We start from the raw sequence: 15,639 nt of genomic DNA, 5'->3' as shown, positions 1-15,639 counted from the left end.
GCCGCTGCTCACCCCTGCCTGTTCTGCCAGGGCTGTTCTATTTTTAGTGCACTAGCAGCTCCTCGAGCTAGCAGGAGTGTGTCTGGCAATCATCCTCCCTCGCTCCTGGTGTAGACGTAGCCTACGCTGGTGTAACAGATACCGAGGAGCTGACAGAAGGTGCAATTTACACCAGATTGGACTCTTTTGCGGGTCCATCCCCCTCTCTAAACAGGCAACTGCTATTCCCAGTATCTGCCATTCTCTCTGAAATGTGATGCCTGAACTCTTCTCTCATCTCCTCGACTACAGCTGGGCTGGAGTCAGAGAGTTTGGCTCTGGATCCAAAGTTGAGGATGGCTCAAATCCAGAGTTTTCATTCAGACCCATTTCCAAAGCTGACAGATGTTACCGATCACGGTCTACCTATATACTTGGGGCTTGTCTACACTACCCGCTGGATCAGCGGGCAGCGATCGATTTAGCAGGGGTTGATTTATCATGTCCAGTCTAGACACGATAAATCGACCGCTGAGCGCTCTCCCGTCAACTCCGGTACTCCACCAGAGCTAGAAGCGCAAGCGGAGTCGACGGGCGAGCGCCAGCTGTTGACTTACCGCACTGAAGACACCGCAGTGAGTAGATCGAAGTATGTCGACTTCAGCTACGCTATTAACGTAGCTTAGATCGACCCTGCGCGGTAGTGTAGACAAGCCCTTACAATATACCTATTCGGCATTTCACATGACTCTGGCCTCTGCACTATGTGTGTGTGTCAACCACGCTGCGCATTAATAAACTGTATTTCATAAGGAGATTGGTCAAGAAAGGCAATTGGTTTCCTACCTGTACAATTGGGTTGTGCAAGTTCTTCTGTACCGGTCCAGGACTATCCCCCTACCGGTAGAAGGAGACAGATCACATTGAAACAGCATAAACACAGCCCTAGTACCACACAGCACTGCTAGAGCAAAACCGGCCCGGGGATATAAACGCACACCCAGCAGCTCTCTCTCTCTCTGGAAATCCTGCTTATTTCTGGGCTTCAGAGCATTAGCTGGTGCAAAGTTGCTGCTGTTTCATGTTGAAGCCAATTTGTTTTGGGAAGGAGAAGAGGGATTTGGGAAAAGAGAAGATCATGCGGAGGCAGGTCAAACTGTATGTTCCCTAGACTATGCCACAGAGACTAGGCTAAGGGCAACCAAGAGGGAAATTCAAACATGGTTTTGGAAAAATCAGAATCTCAGAATAAAGAAGGGTGAATCCGCTGAACTCAACCAAACTCCCTTGAACCGAGACAAGATTCATTTAACCCTTTGTTCTCACGACTCCTGCACCTTTGTCTCATCTTTGCAAACCAGAGAAATTTCTGAGAAACACCCGAACTTCGGGGTGCTTCTCAGAGCCCAGACACACCCTTTCAACCCACATTAGTAACAAAAATAAAATCCAGATGAATGCAGACATTTCGGTCCAGGTCCCTTTCCCAGGTCAAGACACTAAAGAGGAAAAGTTTAATCTGGAGCCACTGTTTATGCTGTTCCGAGTTGGTCTGCCTCTGCCTGTTAGCAAGGGCTAATGCCACTGGTTCTGGACCGGTATAGGAAATGCCACAGATTGTCACATTAATTCGTGTCGGGCCAGGTTCGAAGGCAATGGGTATAAGTTACACATTGGTGAGCAGGTGGAAAGGAGCCTGCACTGGTGAAACAGACATGCCAAGTGACCAATTTGGTGTGGAGACGGGCCTGCTTTACTACCTCTTCTCAGCTCTTTATTACATCCTTCTCTTCTGGCCCCCTAAGCATGGAGTTTACACCAGCTTACGCTCCTTTAGACTGAGATCTACTCCCTGAACTCAGAGCCCCTCTGACTCGTAGCTTGATTCAAATGCCACAAGTGCTGGATGTAATTGGTCAAGCAAAAATGTAACGAGGAGGACTGAAGCTAGCCCCTCGTTAACGAGGGGAGACGTGCCTGACTATCACCAATTAGTAATAAATCATTATTATTTGGACAGCACTGTTCAGGGTGCTGGATGCTTTATGTGGGAATGGTCCAGGACTCAATGGGAAAAGGCCTTGTTATCAGCTTGCACAAGGATTTGGGAAGATGCGCATATTCTACCCATTTGGGTTTAGACCCAGCTAGGAAGCACCATCCTAGTACTAATCAAAATTAGGGAGTGAAAAAAACAGACCACTGAGTGGAACGTACCATGCCAGGTTGGGGTGTGTGTGTGTGTGTGTGTGTGTGTGTGTGTGTGTGAGAGAGACACAAACTATTTGAAATGGGAGGAACAGCCAAGGTGAAAGCATGACTGTTCGAACTACAAAAGCCACACAAATAAATCTGCTCACTAAAAGTTATCTCTAAGGGCATGTCTCCAAAGCGAGTTGTTTCAGATTAGCTATTCCCGATTAACGCCATGTGTGGATGCCCTTGTTCCGGAATAGGAGTGCCTTATTCTGAATTAGTTTAATCCAATCGGTCCTTCCTGTAGGAAAGCTACTTTAAACTAAGGGCTGGTCCACACTAACCCCCCAGTTCGAACTAAGATACGCAACTTCAGCTACGTGAATAACGTAGCTGAAGTCGAACTATCTTAGTTTGAACTTACCGCGGGTCCACATGCGGCAGGCAGGCTCCCCCGTTGACTCCACGTACTCCTCTCGCGGAGCAGGAGTACTGGCCTCGACGGCGAGCACTTCCGGGATCGATTTATCGCGTCTAGACAAGACGCGATAAATCAATCCCAGAAGATTGATTGCCTACTGCCGGACCCGGAGATAAATATAGACGTACCCTAACTTGGAAACAGACACTCTTAGGGCTTGTTTACACAGACAGTTTGTGCATGGTAAACTGAGGTGAAAATCTACCCCGCACTAGCCTGCTGCACACTCACTGGCTGTCTGGACGCTGCTGTCGTGCACTGAAAGTTCCCTAATGCACTTTAATCTGCTCCCATTTCAAAGAGGGGGAGCTCAAAGCACACAAGAACTGCCGGTGCACGGCAGCAGGGTCTATTCTGGACACAGTGCGTGGCAGGCTAGAAATAGGTAGATTTACATCCCAGCTTGCCGTGAACTGTTGGTCTAGACAAGCCCGTATTCTGGAATCAGGAATAGTTAATCTGCTTTAAATTCGTACCGTACCTTGTTCAGGATGAATTTTCATGTGCAGACAAGCCTGTGCCACCCCCCCCCCCTCCTCAATTGGTCTCCCTGCCAGCGAGAGGCTCGGTGAGCCTCAGCTGTGAGGGTGGGCTTTGGAGATGCCGATGCCTCTAGGAATGCAAAGGGCCGAATTCTGCTTTCATTTACACACTGTTATACATCAAGAGTAACTTCACGGATGGAATTACTGTAGATTTATACCAGCGTAAAAGGAGAGCAGAAATGTGGATTCACACCAGCTCAGTGTGAGAGATCATGTCTCCCTCTAGTGGCTAGAGACAGTATCAGCCCTAAATTTGTTCGCTAATGGAGAGTCTCCTTTAAACTCACAGCTATGCTTTTGGAGAGGAAGAGGGTAGGTTCTGTCCCCGGTGCTGCAAGTGTGCGGTTGACCCAGTGACTGTGGCTGGAAGCTCTGTGCCTCTTCAGTTCACAGGGAGTTTGACAAACCCTGTTTTCATTTTGACTCATGTGGCTTCCCAACTCTCAAGTTTGATTCAGAGGAACTTGAAAGCTGAGAGTGAAACTTGGTCTCAGTGGCTCAATTTTGATTGATTTGTGGGGGGGGGGGGGGGAGAAGGGGACGTCACATCATGAGAAACTGTAAAGCTCTGCACGTCCTCAATCAAAACCTAGAACATGGAGCACGAGGGGAGAAACACTTTGTCAAAGTCTCAGTCCAGGTCCAACTCGAACATGGATCTGTTTTTAAGTACGTTCATAAATTTTCGCTTTGCTGAAGCTTGTTCCTCTCCTGGAAACCTGAGAGATTCCGAATGTCTAGTTAGGAAAACTGCCATTTCAATCAATCTCTTTGCAATCCAGGTTCCGGGCTGCAAAAATAATGGCCTGGCACAAAATTATAGTTGTTTCTTCAGGACATTTTACTAAAATCAGAGATGCAACATTTCTGCACAGCTCTTGAAAAGAGGGACGTGGATTCCCCACTGCCTCGTACTGTGTGTGGGCGTGGCCGCCAGTGCAAAGTGAGAGCCAGGGACACGCACTTTGCAGAGGTGCAAGTGAGAACACAGAGTCAGGCAGTGTAGAACCAACTCCTGGTTGGGATGTGGGTAGTTTTAAGTCCCATTCAAACTCAGGATTTACATGACTAGTCTGATCGAAAGCCGGGTGAGAGGCTTTGCCTTGTCATTGGTGGGCTTTGGCTCAGGCCCCAGAAGAAGGGCTGGCAAAAGACAAGCAGGTAAGAGTGATGGTTAGGGTTAGAAACATTAGCACGGATGGTAAGAGTCACAAACGACCTCACAACTGCCTTACATTGCAGAGGGAATGCGTCCGATGCCGGGGCGAGTTGATGTCACTTGGCGTCGATGACCTATCGCCTTCTGCTGCTGACGCATCGGAGATGATGGAAGGCTGCCGTGAATGGCACGGACTCACTCTGACAGCTGGAAGGCAAGGAGCAGAGTTAGGGCTCAGTGGAATTAGTATGTTCATCTCTGTGCCCTCCCTGCTTTAGCTCGGATACTACACCATTCTCGGTCTGTGAATTTGGTTCTCTCCAGTGCCGTGTTTATATACGGACAGTCGCTGGCTGGGGCGTTGGATGAATGCTTTAGACGACCGTATAACGCCGCAGATCTGCTATCCTGCCTGTAACTTCTGGGGGGCAGCTGCAGAGATAGAGAGGGTGTGATGGCTCAGCTGTTGGACTAGAGACCTGGATTCAGGTCCTGGTTCTGCCCCAACTTAACTGCGTGAGCTTGGGCAAATCCCAACATTTCTCTGAGCTTCTGTTCTATAAAGATCCTTAGTCTCCCTTCTTTATTTAGACCCTGACAGAACAAGGAGCAGTGGTTTCAAGTTGCAGTGGGGGAGGTGTAGATTGGATATTAGGAAACACTATTTCACTAGGAGGGTGGTGAAGCACTGGAATGGGTTACCTAGGGAGGTAGCGGAATCACCTTCCTTAGAGGTTTTTAAAGCCCAGCTTGACAAAGCCCTGGCTGGGATGATTTAGTGGGTGTTGGTCCTGCTTTGAGCAGGGGGTTGGACTAGATGATCTCCTGAGGTCACTTCCAACCCTAATCGTCTATGATTCTATGATAATTAGTTAGATGGGTAACAACTTGTGCCAAAGGGAGAAGCATCTTCATAATCCAAGCTAAATAACATAAGACTTTCTTTGGCCCCACGTGGAATGCGGTTTGCTCAAAGGAACACGATCAATTTAGTCTGGGCCCCATAGTTAGGTTTGGTGGGTAAAAGACAGAAAGGGTGAATAGAAACATTAATAAATGTTGCAGGTTTTCTTGTTTAAGATCCAGACAGTCCCTTGCAATATTGTGAAGTCAAACCCCGGAGCACAGTGCTGTGGTGGGAGACTCAGAAACCGACCAGACTAATTTCATAGTCAAAGGTGAATGAATTTAATCTATCACTAATTTATGATGATATTTGTAAAGTGGGAAGATTAAATGAACATATTTAAAAACAAACACTCTTGATATTGTCCTTTTAAAACAACTCACCCTAGAAGTTTGTAGGCTGGTCCAATTGGCCCTACATAGCGTTCAAGCTCTAATATGGCTGCAAACATTTTTTGGTGGGAATTTCTTACATTTCAGATGATGACACGCTAATAAGTTACTGTTTTTTTCCATCCTTCCTGCCCGTGGTGGGGGCTCCCCAGGGTTGCTACTCAATAATTTGAGATGATAATGACCATCCCAATAGTCACTTTCCTTGGGGAGTCCCTGAGCATGAAAGGCACCGAAATGAAGCTCTATTGTGCCGGACGACTCCAGCACTGGGCAATGGTTTGAGCACAGCACTGGCCGTGAGGACACCTGGGTGCCATGCCTGCCTGTGACAGAGACGTGTTCTGTGGCCATGGGCAAGTTCTTTAATGTTTGGGCTCCAGGTACCCCACTTGCAAATGAGGAAAGTAATAGTCACTTCAGTACATTAACGTCTGTAAAGTGCTTTGAGATCCCTACGTGAGCAGCGCTACAGAAGAGCAAAGATTATTAAAAATGGGATCCTTGGGGCCCATCCAGGCCCAGGTATCACCTATGCCTTGTGAGAAAGAAGGATAATGTCCTTTGGTTGAGCACACAGCTTTAATCCAAATGGATCCCAAAGTGTTTCCTGAACACGCTGATGGGGTTTTTCAAAAGCAGTTAAGACAGTCAGATACCTAATTCTGAATGGGAGCTGGGTGTCTAACTCCCTTAGGCTCCTTCAAAAATCTCCTGGAGTCACCCACCACTGCAGGGAAACCACCTATGGCCTTGAACGTGGCAGCTGTTTCACAGCACTGCAGGGCAGGAAGCATGTTGTATGAAACCGAAATTGCAGGGGTGTGTGTGGATGTACAGCGGCAGACTGTAATCACCCACAACAGCTGTGTGAAGGACACTGGGATACTACAGTGCGCTGCAATAAGAGCTCATGCACTAGAGCAGTGTCACTCCAGTGTTTTGAGCCATTACTGGAGGATTTGTACCAAGGGGTGAGAAGATGAGACTCCTCGAACGCTGCATCCTTGTCCTGTATACAGATGCCAGGTTATCTAGTGCTGCAGCGTTTCACCTTCTGCTGAGAGCGAGGGCAATCCTTGAACTGCCAGAGAATATTAGAAACCGGCAGCAGCCCAGGAACGTGCAATTCCACGCCACAGGCGCCCGGAGCTGGCAGACTTGCTGGGTCCTGAGCTCTCACGGCTTTGCACAGGGTCAGGCAGGGCAGGGGTCAGGCAGGGCAGGGGTCAGGCAGGGCAGGGCGCAGGCGCCTTCTGCTTGCGAACAAATTCCTCTGCGGCGTGGTGCTCGCCGCCGACTTCTGAGCAAATGCATCCTCCTCCCTGATCTGCCTTTGCAGGGCTTAAAGGAACGAGGCGCTGACGCCTTTGAGATCACCTCTCAGGAAAGGCTGGGAACTGCTGCTTCCCGAGGCCTGGGCTTTGGTTGCAAACAGTTGGGGTGCTGGGTAGGTTATTGGAACGGGGAGCACCTAGGATAGCTTAGAATTGAAAGGGAAGAGGGCAAAGCCTGCTTGGGGGCCTTGAAACAGCATCATGCACTCAAGCAGGAGAGTGTAGGCTCCAGTGAGGCCAATACTTTCCAATGTGGGCATTTCAAGCTAGGCAGCTACATCCATTTAGCGTGTTCAGCTCTACCTGGCAGGGACTCTCTCTTACTATGCGTTTGTACAGCGCCTGGCACAAGGAGGGCCGGATCTCACCAGGGGCTTTAATGTGCTACTGCAGTACAGATAATAAAGACAGATCCATTATTATTAGGTGTCTAAGCGCGGGTCCTGATTTCCAGAAGTGCCGAGCTCCCATTGACTGTGGCTGCTTGGAAAGTCAGGCCCCTTACTCGGATGGCCAACTCTACACCCCCAGGTTTGAACATCCTGGCCCCAGTTCACAGCGGGGAAGGCAGAGAGCGGGGAGACCAGCCTCCATTTACTCCGGCCTGCTGCTCTGAAGCGGAGTTGAAGCTGCTCCCTGAAAGGGGATTAGTTCAGCTGGCAGAGTCTCCAGACTTTGAAGCCACAGGGGAAAGGGAGGTTATGCATAGCAGCCTGGGTCTGAATCTGGATTTTGAGACCTGGTCGGGTTTCTTACATGCCCTTGTTAAACCACGGGAGAGACTTGTACCACAGAGGGTAGAAGCAATGAATCCCTTTGCCCTCCCACAGTACCCCTTCTCCAAACATCACATGCTTTACAGCTAGGCCTCGATTAAGCCTTATAACATCTGGAGGAGACAAGAAAGAGAGAGCTGAGGATGACGTCAGCCCAACCACTGAAATTCAGCCGACCTCTGGGGTGAAAGGTGGCAGCTGTTACAGGGCACTGCAGCACTGCGTAACCGCTTGAAACAGGAAAGAACAAAGAATGTTATGTATTCACTGGATCCCTCAGGAGGGATTTTAGGGGGCAGAACGTAATTTATCTTAACTGGGATTCAAAAGAATCCTAAAACTTCAATGATCCGAAGGCCTCAGGCTTGCACCTCACCTGAAAGAGGGGAATACAGGGGTGAAAATCCTCAGTGCTGAAGATAAACCCTAATTTTAAAATGAATGAGAATTGTTGACATTCAAAAGGGAAATTGTTAAGCTTCAGATCAAAGTTGGCTCAAGGCTGTGGGCCAGATCCTCAGCAGGTGTAGATTGGCATAGATACACTGGCGCCAGTGTAGCTACGACCTGGGGATCTGGCCTCATGCCTCCGGAACTCTCATATGTATTTAAATCTTTCTCCTATACCCACCTGTCCTTGGAGCGGAGTCATACCAAGCTACTGGACTTTATTTCCCTCCCTGCCACAGTACACAAGACTAACCCTTAGCTGGAACAAGGAGGTGCTCAATTTTATCAAGAATGCCATCGTCTTAAAGGCAGAAGAGATCACAGAGGTTTCCCAAAGGGGTTTGTGGCTGGCTAGGCACTCACCTTGTCGATCTGCTGAGTGCTGGGGGTGCGCATGATAAAGCGTCTGCTGGCTCTGCCGGATAGCAGCTGTGAGCGGGAGATCCGCCTGCATCACCCATTCCTGATTCCCATTCAACACGGTCTCGCCTGGCATGGCTAACGAGTGACGCTTGGGGACATCCTTGGTTAACGTGGCTAAGGACTGCTTGGCCTTATGGGATAAAAGAACAAAACACAAGACAATGAAACACTTCTCTCAAGACAGCACTCAGATTGCAGTGCGTTCAAGTCACCTCTGTGCAGAGGGGCTAACACAACGCACGGGGGCCAGTTTCACGCTTCAAGAAGAAAACATGATGTAGGTGGCTGCTTTTAGGGTTAAATCCTCCCAAAAGACATGGTTTCTTTTACCAAGGTTGAGAATTAACTCTTCTGGGGGAATCTACGTGCTCCCAATGTTGCAATAATAGGATTTCAGAATGCAAGCAGATACCATTTAGATCTGATTGAGTGCAAAACAGAACATGCACTTGTTGAGAGCTGGGACGCCAGCCCCGGCTTTCCGGCAGCCCCCAGGTAAGACGGAGCATAAGTGATTGAGCTGGGGTAGGCTGGCCAGTTGAAGTCAAACCTACTTGGTCATCACAAAGAAAACAAAAACAGCACAACAAAGCGTTAGCGTGTGATTTACCTTTGAGAGAAACCTGGACCAAAAACTGAAACAGCTGTTCCTGCAAATACAGGAGCCAGTGATTTATTCAGTAAGCGGTGCCAAATTTCATGAAGAAAGGCAAAGGCACACAGAGAAAGTCAGCGGTTGGCTTTGGTTCAGATGTGTTAAATGGGCCTGTTTGTTCTTCTGCTGTTCCCGGTGGACTTGGCAGGCTCAGAGGGACGCTTTCCCCCTGTTCAATATTTTGCTTTTTTGAAAAATTAAACAGAAGCATCTACAAAGTAAAAATAATTTGAAAATTCTCATTAAAGAGGTGCCCGTTGCTTGACTGTACCTTTTAATTAGCCAGCAGAGAATAGCTCCCATGATTCACTCGATGTTTTATAACTAGGACAACACAGAATATTTCCACAGTTCTGAAGTGCCTGGGAAATCATAGGCTGCCTGGGTTTTTTCCAGTCCCTCAAGGTGTCACTTATTAAAGGCCCAGTCCTGCATTTTGATCCCTGCCTGTGGTCCCTTTATGCCCCCTGTTGACTTCCCTGGGACTCTGTGCAGGTGTCGAGGTAGGTCAGTGATCAGATTAAAGGATCAGGGTCTGTTGCATTAAATGATGTGGTGCCTTTGGTCGGACTTCAGAGGAACAAGGAGGGCATGAATTTGCTCCTAAGGTGCAAATGGAGCTGCTGGCAGCAACAGGCCGTGCACACCCCTTTCTCTGCCCCGAGCCTCGCAATGGATTTCTTTGGGGAACACCCCAAATGCTGCACTGCAGGACACGTGAGCCACGAACCCGGAGCCATGCATGACACCTTTGGGGCCCAATCCTGCTCTCAGTGGAGTCAGTGGGTGCAAGATCAGCTCCTATGTGCCTGAGCCAAAGCCTGCTGAAGTCAATGAGAGTCTTCCCTTTGATGGACTCTGGATCGTGTCCCTGGGGAGGAACCATTATTGGTAAGTGATTCGCTTTTTAAAAACTAAAGAGGAAGAGAAAAACCCAATCAAATCGCGATTTACTGGTATTTTTTTTTTTGTAGCTTTGGAGCGAATACTCAACTTACCTATGCAATATTCCCACTAACTACAAGCAGGGAAAAGACAGACTGTGTGACACAATATATTAAAAACAAAATCCAAACTCTCTTATGCATCCAATTCCCCCTTTCCTACTTCCCCCTGGGCATCCTACTTAATGCTTTGTCTAATCTGTTCTACCAAACTCCATTTAATGCTAAGAAAGTGACTCCCAAGTCCTGCTCTTATGCTGCCAGTACAGCAGTGAGGAATCAACAAAACACACAGCACACACTGAATGTAAATATATGCATCTGTAAGTCTCGTGTATTCCACGTCTCCAGTGTGTTTTGCTTTTGTGAAAAAGCCTAGATAGAAGGGTTCCTGCAACAGCGTGTGGAATTTGCATATAAATACTGCATAACAGGCCCCAGAAATAAAACATCCATCCATCTGAAAGGCGATGGAACATTATGTACAATGGCCCAACTCAGAGAACATGCACGAATTGCCAACAGTGCTGCTACGGTTTAGGATCTGTCAGCATTTCCATTATAAAACCTGATTTTCAAGGGTTTAGAAGTCAGCTAGGAAAAGGCACTCCAGGATACAGCTTGACCATGCACACAAGATCTCAGCCTCCACGTTTATTGGGTCAAAGTCACTTCCACTTCACCTGGGCTTGGTGGCAAGGAGAGAGAGAGAGAGTTTTCCTAACTCCCTGCAAAGTCACCCTAGGAACAGAGGCCCAGATCCTCCAGGGGAGTTAGGAGCTCAAATATCTTTGAAGATTTGGGGCATGAGTCTCCAAGTTGGCCTCTTCCCTTTTCACACCTCACCTCCAAAGTTCTGTAGGTGGAACTCTGCCCTCTGCTAATGTGTTCATATCCTGCTCACCTGTCTTACATCTGCACAACCTACTGCTGTTTTCCAGGGGGCTTTGGTGAGCGACTGAGTGAAATATCTGTTGGTTTATGTCCCAGCACTGAATGTGTGCACAATCGCCACAAATGGCTGCAACATGGAAGACTCGGTTCATTTCTCCAGATCTAAGGACAAGCATCTACATCCTTCAAGCGAGGAAATAAGCCACCTTTTGGACTGCGGAGGCAGTGATCAGATCACAAGCACACTGCTGGCTTAATGTCCAATAAGCAAACACTCCTGGATTACAGTCAGACCGGCAAGCTGACAACGTGCTGCCAATAAGGCAAACATGTCTGAGGTGGAACTAAGGAGGTACTAAAGGCTAGATCCTGGTGCAAATTGGCGTAGCTCCGGCTCCGTTGAAGCCAACAGAGCTATGCTGGAGATTTGGCCCTATCAATGTTTTAATAATTAACAAAAAAGAGAAATACTCTGAAAAGCAGAGCACCTTTAAAGCAATGCATCTCAATTTCTTATCCTGGGAGTTAAATAGTTAAAAAAAACAACACACCTATACAACTATGATTGTTATCTAACAGATATCCTTGTCACACTGTGCTATAAAAGTTGTAAGCGCCTTTTCAGAAATACTTGCCATAAACGTTGGTTGCTGTGAATTCACCTGCATAACACCCATGTTATTAAGCATGATTACCCATCACTAGGGTGACCAGATGTCCCGATTTTATAGGGACAATCCCGATTTTTGGGCCTTTTTCTTATATAGGTTCCTATTACCCCCCAAACCCTGTCCCTATTTTTCACATTTGCTGTCTGGTCACCCTACCCGTCACGCACTGTAAAATCTCTAGCTTTATTCCTTAAATATGAATTACTGTGGGCACATTCTTCCACCTCTACTCAAATTTCCTTTGCAAATAGCTCCATTGAAGGCAAGGGGTTAACTGCAAGGCACCACTCACCATGATTAAACGTGACCGAATTCTGGCCTAATATTAGAAACATTGAGGTGTATTCTATAGTCAAGTCCACGAAAGATATATTTAGCTCTCAACAGACAGTCCAATAAAGGTAAGAGAAATGATCCCAGTGCCCTTTCCTGAAATCTGCTGTTTTTACCGTGAAGCACATTCCTTTCTCAGCTAGGTGAGAAACCACAATATTCCTTCTCTCTGAGCTACCCAGTCTGCTTTCTGCAGACAACTGAGCCCCAGACAGGCTTTGAACACTAGGTGTCGCAGTTAGGCAGTGACTGTGCACCGTGAAATTATGCAGAGCAAGGTGAATCGACGCACAACACATTGTGATGTATCTATTTAATACCAGGGAATATTTCTAAGCTGGGGGGGAAATTGACTGCATGTCCAGCTGTCATGTGTATTTTATGGCAGAAATTTACTTTGAACAGTGAAAACACAGGAGGCAATTGACAACCAGCCTGCTTATGATTTCAGAGCCAAATGCTGAAGAATACGTAGGCATATATGGGCAGAGGAATGGAGGGGGTGCATGGACACGTGCTTGGAGCAGTGAAGGAACTGTGTTATGGATACGCTTGCGTGTATGTGTTTGAATAGATCCAGCACTGTACGTGTAAGTAAAGAGGCGTATGAACTTGTGTATTACAGTGGGGACGTGCGGGTACTTGTGATGTGGGTACGTGTCTGCACCTGTTTGATAATTCTAAGCCTTTTGGAGGCATCAGTCACAGCGGTATTGGTGTAGCTAGGCAGGGGTGTCTGTGCTGGGAATGGATATGTACATACAGTATCCATATGTATTTCATGAAAGGAAACTGCACATCATACTGAAGCCTGCCAGTCTTGCCAGACACCCTTTCAACTCTTTGCCTTCTCTACTTAATTCATTGGCCAGACGGCACACAAGGAAGCTTACAGCTGAGCAGTCACAGACATACAAGTAAGAAGGGTGCCTGCTTTCAACGACATTCACCTTGGGCTTCCAGTATCATGTCGATCTGCAGAGAAGCCAGACAAACAAAATGGTTCCAAAGAGATTGTTGTGTTTTTGTTTTTCCTGGCAAGCTTTTGAAGGCAATTAGGGTCGATTTGTGGCAATTGTATCTTTGGTCGGTGCTGCAACCCCCTTAACAAAATGAGATCATTTATCACCCAAGCAGGGAAACATTGATTTCAAGGGTGCTTCCGCAGCCTAGCCATACTTTGCAGTGTGTGTGGAAAGTTGCAGGTTGTTCAACACCTGGGAAATAGAGTTCACATCGCAGGCAGTTACAGCATGAAGGCAGCAAATAACGAGTGCTGGGGGAATCGCCAAGGGTCCTGGGATGACTGCAGAGGCAGAAACGCAGCTTCTGCAAGTATCTTTCCAGGGTGGTTTGAAAGGCTGCCTGTCTAGGTTTGCTGGACCAGAAACATACGACCATCTGCTAAGGTGAAAGTGTCCAGCCAGGAGACATCCACTGGGCAGGGGCTGTCACAGCGAATCAGACCAAAAGCAAACCCTACAGAATTCATGGTAATGGCAGCGACTCTGGACTGGCTGAGGTTTTCTAAGGTACGTCTCCGCTGCAGGTCGGAGACGCAATTCCCAGAGTGGGTACCTGCACACGCACTAACTCTGCTTGGGCTTGGTTGCTCACGGATGTCCCCAGGATCTCAGATAGTGTGGTACTCGGGCGGCTCACCTGAGCTGCTGTGGTCACGCTGCTTAGTGCGGCAAGGGATTGAGATTGGATATTAGGAAAAGCTCTCTCACTTTAAGGCTAGCTAAGCACTCGAACAGGCTTCCAAGGGAGGGTGTGGAATCCCCATCTGTGGGGTTTTTTAAAAACAGGCTGGACAAACACTTGAGGGACAGTCTACTTGGTCCTGCCTCAGAGCAGGCGGTTGGACTGGATGACCTCTCGAGGTCCCTTCCAGCCCCACATCTCTATGATTTTTAGCTAGCAGGTGAACATCTTCCTGAGCTGCGATTTACACCTCCCAGCTGCCCCGTAGAGGTGCCCTGTCTGCACTCCAGCCTAAACCAATGCCTCCGGCTACAGCTGCAGGAGGGAGGGCTCTCACCATGGCTAGCTCGGCTTCCAGTTCCTTCATTCTGTTGTCTTTCAGGTCCAGCTGGGAGCGGAGCGCGCTGGCGTGGTCTGTCGCCTCTTTGGCTTGCCGGCGCAGCTCCCACTTCTCGCGCTCCAGGAGATCCTTTTCTTTTGCAAGTGCTTTCACCGCATCCTCGCTCTCCTGCAAAGACACCAGGGCAAAGGCAGGGAATGAGAGAACAGGCACTGCTCGCTTCCCCAGGAAATCCGTGCCACGCAACACAGGGCAGCGTTTTATCCGGGTATTAAAAACACTGGGCAAAATCATGACCACACTGGAGTCAATGGCAAAGCTCCTATTGGCTTCAATGGGGCCAGGATTTCACCCTTCTCTTCCTTACCTTCTCCTACCATAGCCTACAGCCAGGGTGAATAGGGAGGGTTGTAAGGAAGCTGCAAGTCTGCATCAGGGGTAATAAGTCGGGAAAGAAGCAACACACTGAAAAACTGAAGGGCAAACAAACAAAAGTAAGAGATTGTTTTCACCGCCTGTGTCTCTTTGCCACGCTTTGGACTAGACCCCTCCTGGAGACCATCTGCCCATGTGGGTGCCACCGACCAGGCCCGTGGGGCAAAATGGATCTGCACTGCAGCCCACAGGCTGAGGGTGGCCATCATGAAGTGCCAGCGTTTCACCAGAATGTTAGCACTGAAACGAACGCTGGAGAGAAGCAAGGAGTTAGCTGCTCGAGATAGCCCTGGGGATTCTAATTCCCTGTGCCAAAGAACCTAAAGCGGAGGCAAGCTTGTTTGCAAGCCCAGCTGCCCTGGAAACGCACCATTTCCTCCTGTTTGACACAAGCCTGTGGTATCTCCTCCTGAATTGCAGATTTAGTCTGTCCCCTGTGGATACAGGGATATGAGAACTGGCCTCAGAGGAAACCCCCTGCCCCCCTTCATCGCTCACAACAGAGCTTAATAAAAACGAAAGATTCCCTGTTTCTACAAAGAAACGACTATTAAAAAAAAATCCAGGTGGCAGCTACTTTGTGTGCAGCTTCGGTACAGATACAGAAGTTTTCTGGGTTTTTAATCTGTCTGTCGTCGGGTTCTGCTCTCCTGCCTACCGTTGGGATAGCTGAGCACCTGCCACATGAAATTTGGTGGCAACAGTCTAGTCCCTAGTGGGCTTCAAGGAGCCCTGGGTCTTCTTTTCTGGGTTTGAGAGCTTTGTTGTGCTTCTGGAGATTAATCATACTCAGGCCTTCTCCAGCCCTTCTCATTCATAGATATCAATGCACTTTACAATGGCGGCTAAAGCAACATCATCTCTGTTTGACATGGGGGGAAACTGAGGCACGGTGGGGTCATGTGGTTCAGGACAGAGTCTGTGGCAGAGACAGGAATTGAATTGTAGTCTCCTGACTTCCACTCCGGTTCCCTGCCCACTGGACCACACCGTCTTCAGGTTCCTGCGCCAATGA

The 15,639-nt window shown here is 48.3% G+C and overlaps 1 protein-coding gene across 7 annotated transcripts in view; it reads right to left on the bottom strand.

The window, feature by feature from the left end:
- KAZN (kazrin, periplakin interacting protein) overlaps positions 1–15,639 on the bottom strand; it is a 745,023-nt gene that overhangs the window by 57,434 nt on the left and 671,950 nt on the right. For all 7 annotated transcript variants that reach the window (XM_034753335.1, XM_034753338.1, XM_034753336.1 and 4 more), the window contains 4 exons: positions 14,187–14,357; positions 8,586–8,775; positions 4,437–4,567; positions 826–876 (listed from right to left, as the gene is read on the bottom strand). In XM_034753335.1, the coding sequence (XP_034609226.1) occupies positions 826–876; positions 4,437–4,567; positions 8,586–8,775; positions 14,187–14,357 (543 nt within the window). The remainder of the gene's footprint in view (positions 1–825; positions 877–4,436; positions 4,568–8,585; positions 8,776–14,186; positions 14,358–15,639) is intronic.

Source organism: Trachemys scripta, chromosome 19 (assembly GCF_013100865.1).
Source record: "Trachemys scripta elegans isolate TJP31775 chromosome 19, CAS_Tse_1.0, whole genome shotgun sequence".
Classification (NCBI taxonomy): domain Eukaryota; kingdom Metazoa; phylum Chordata; order Testudines; family Emydidae; genus Trachemys; species Trachemys scripta.
The sequence above is the reverse complement of the archived record's forward strand: the minus strand, read 5'-3'. Positions and strand labels throughout refer to the sequence as shown.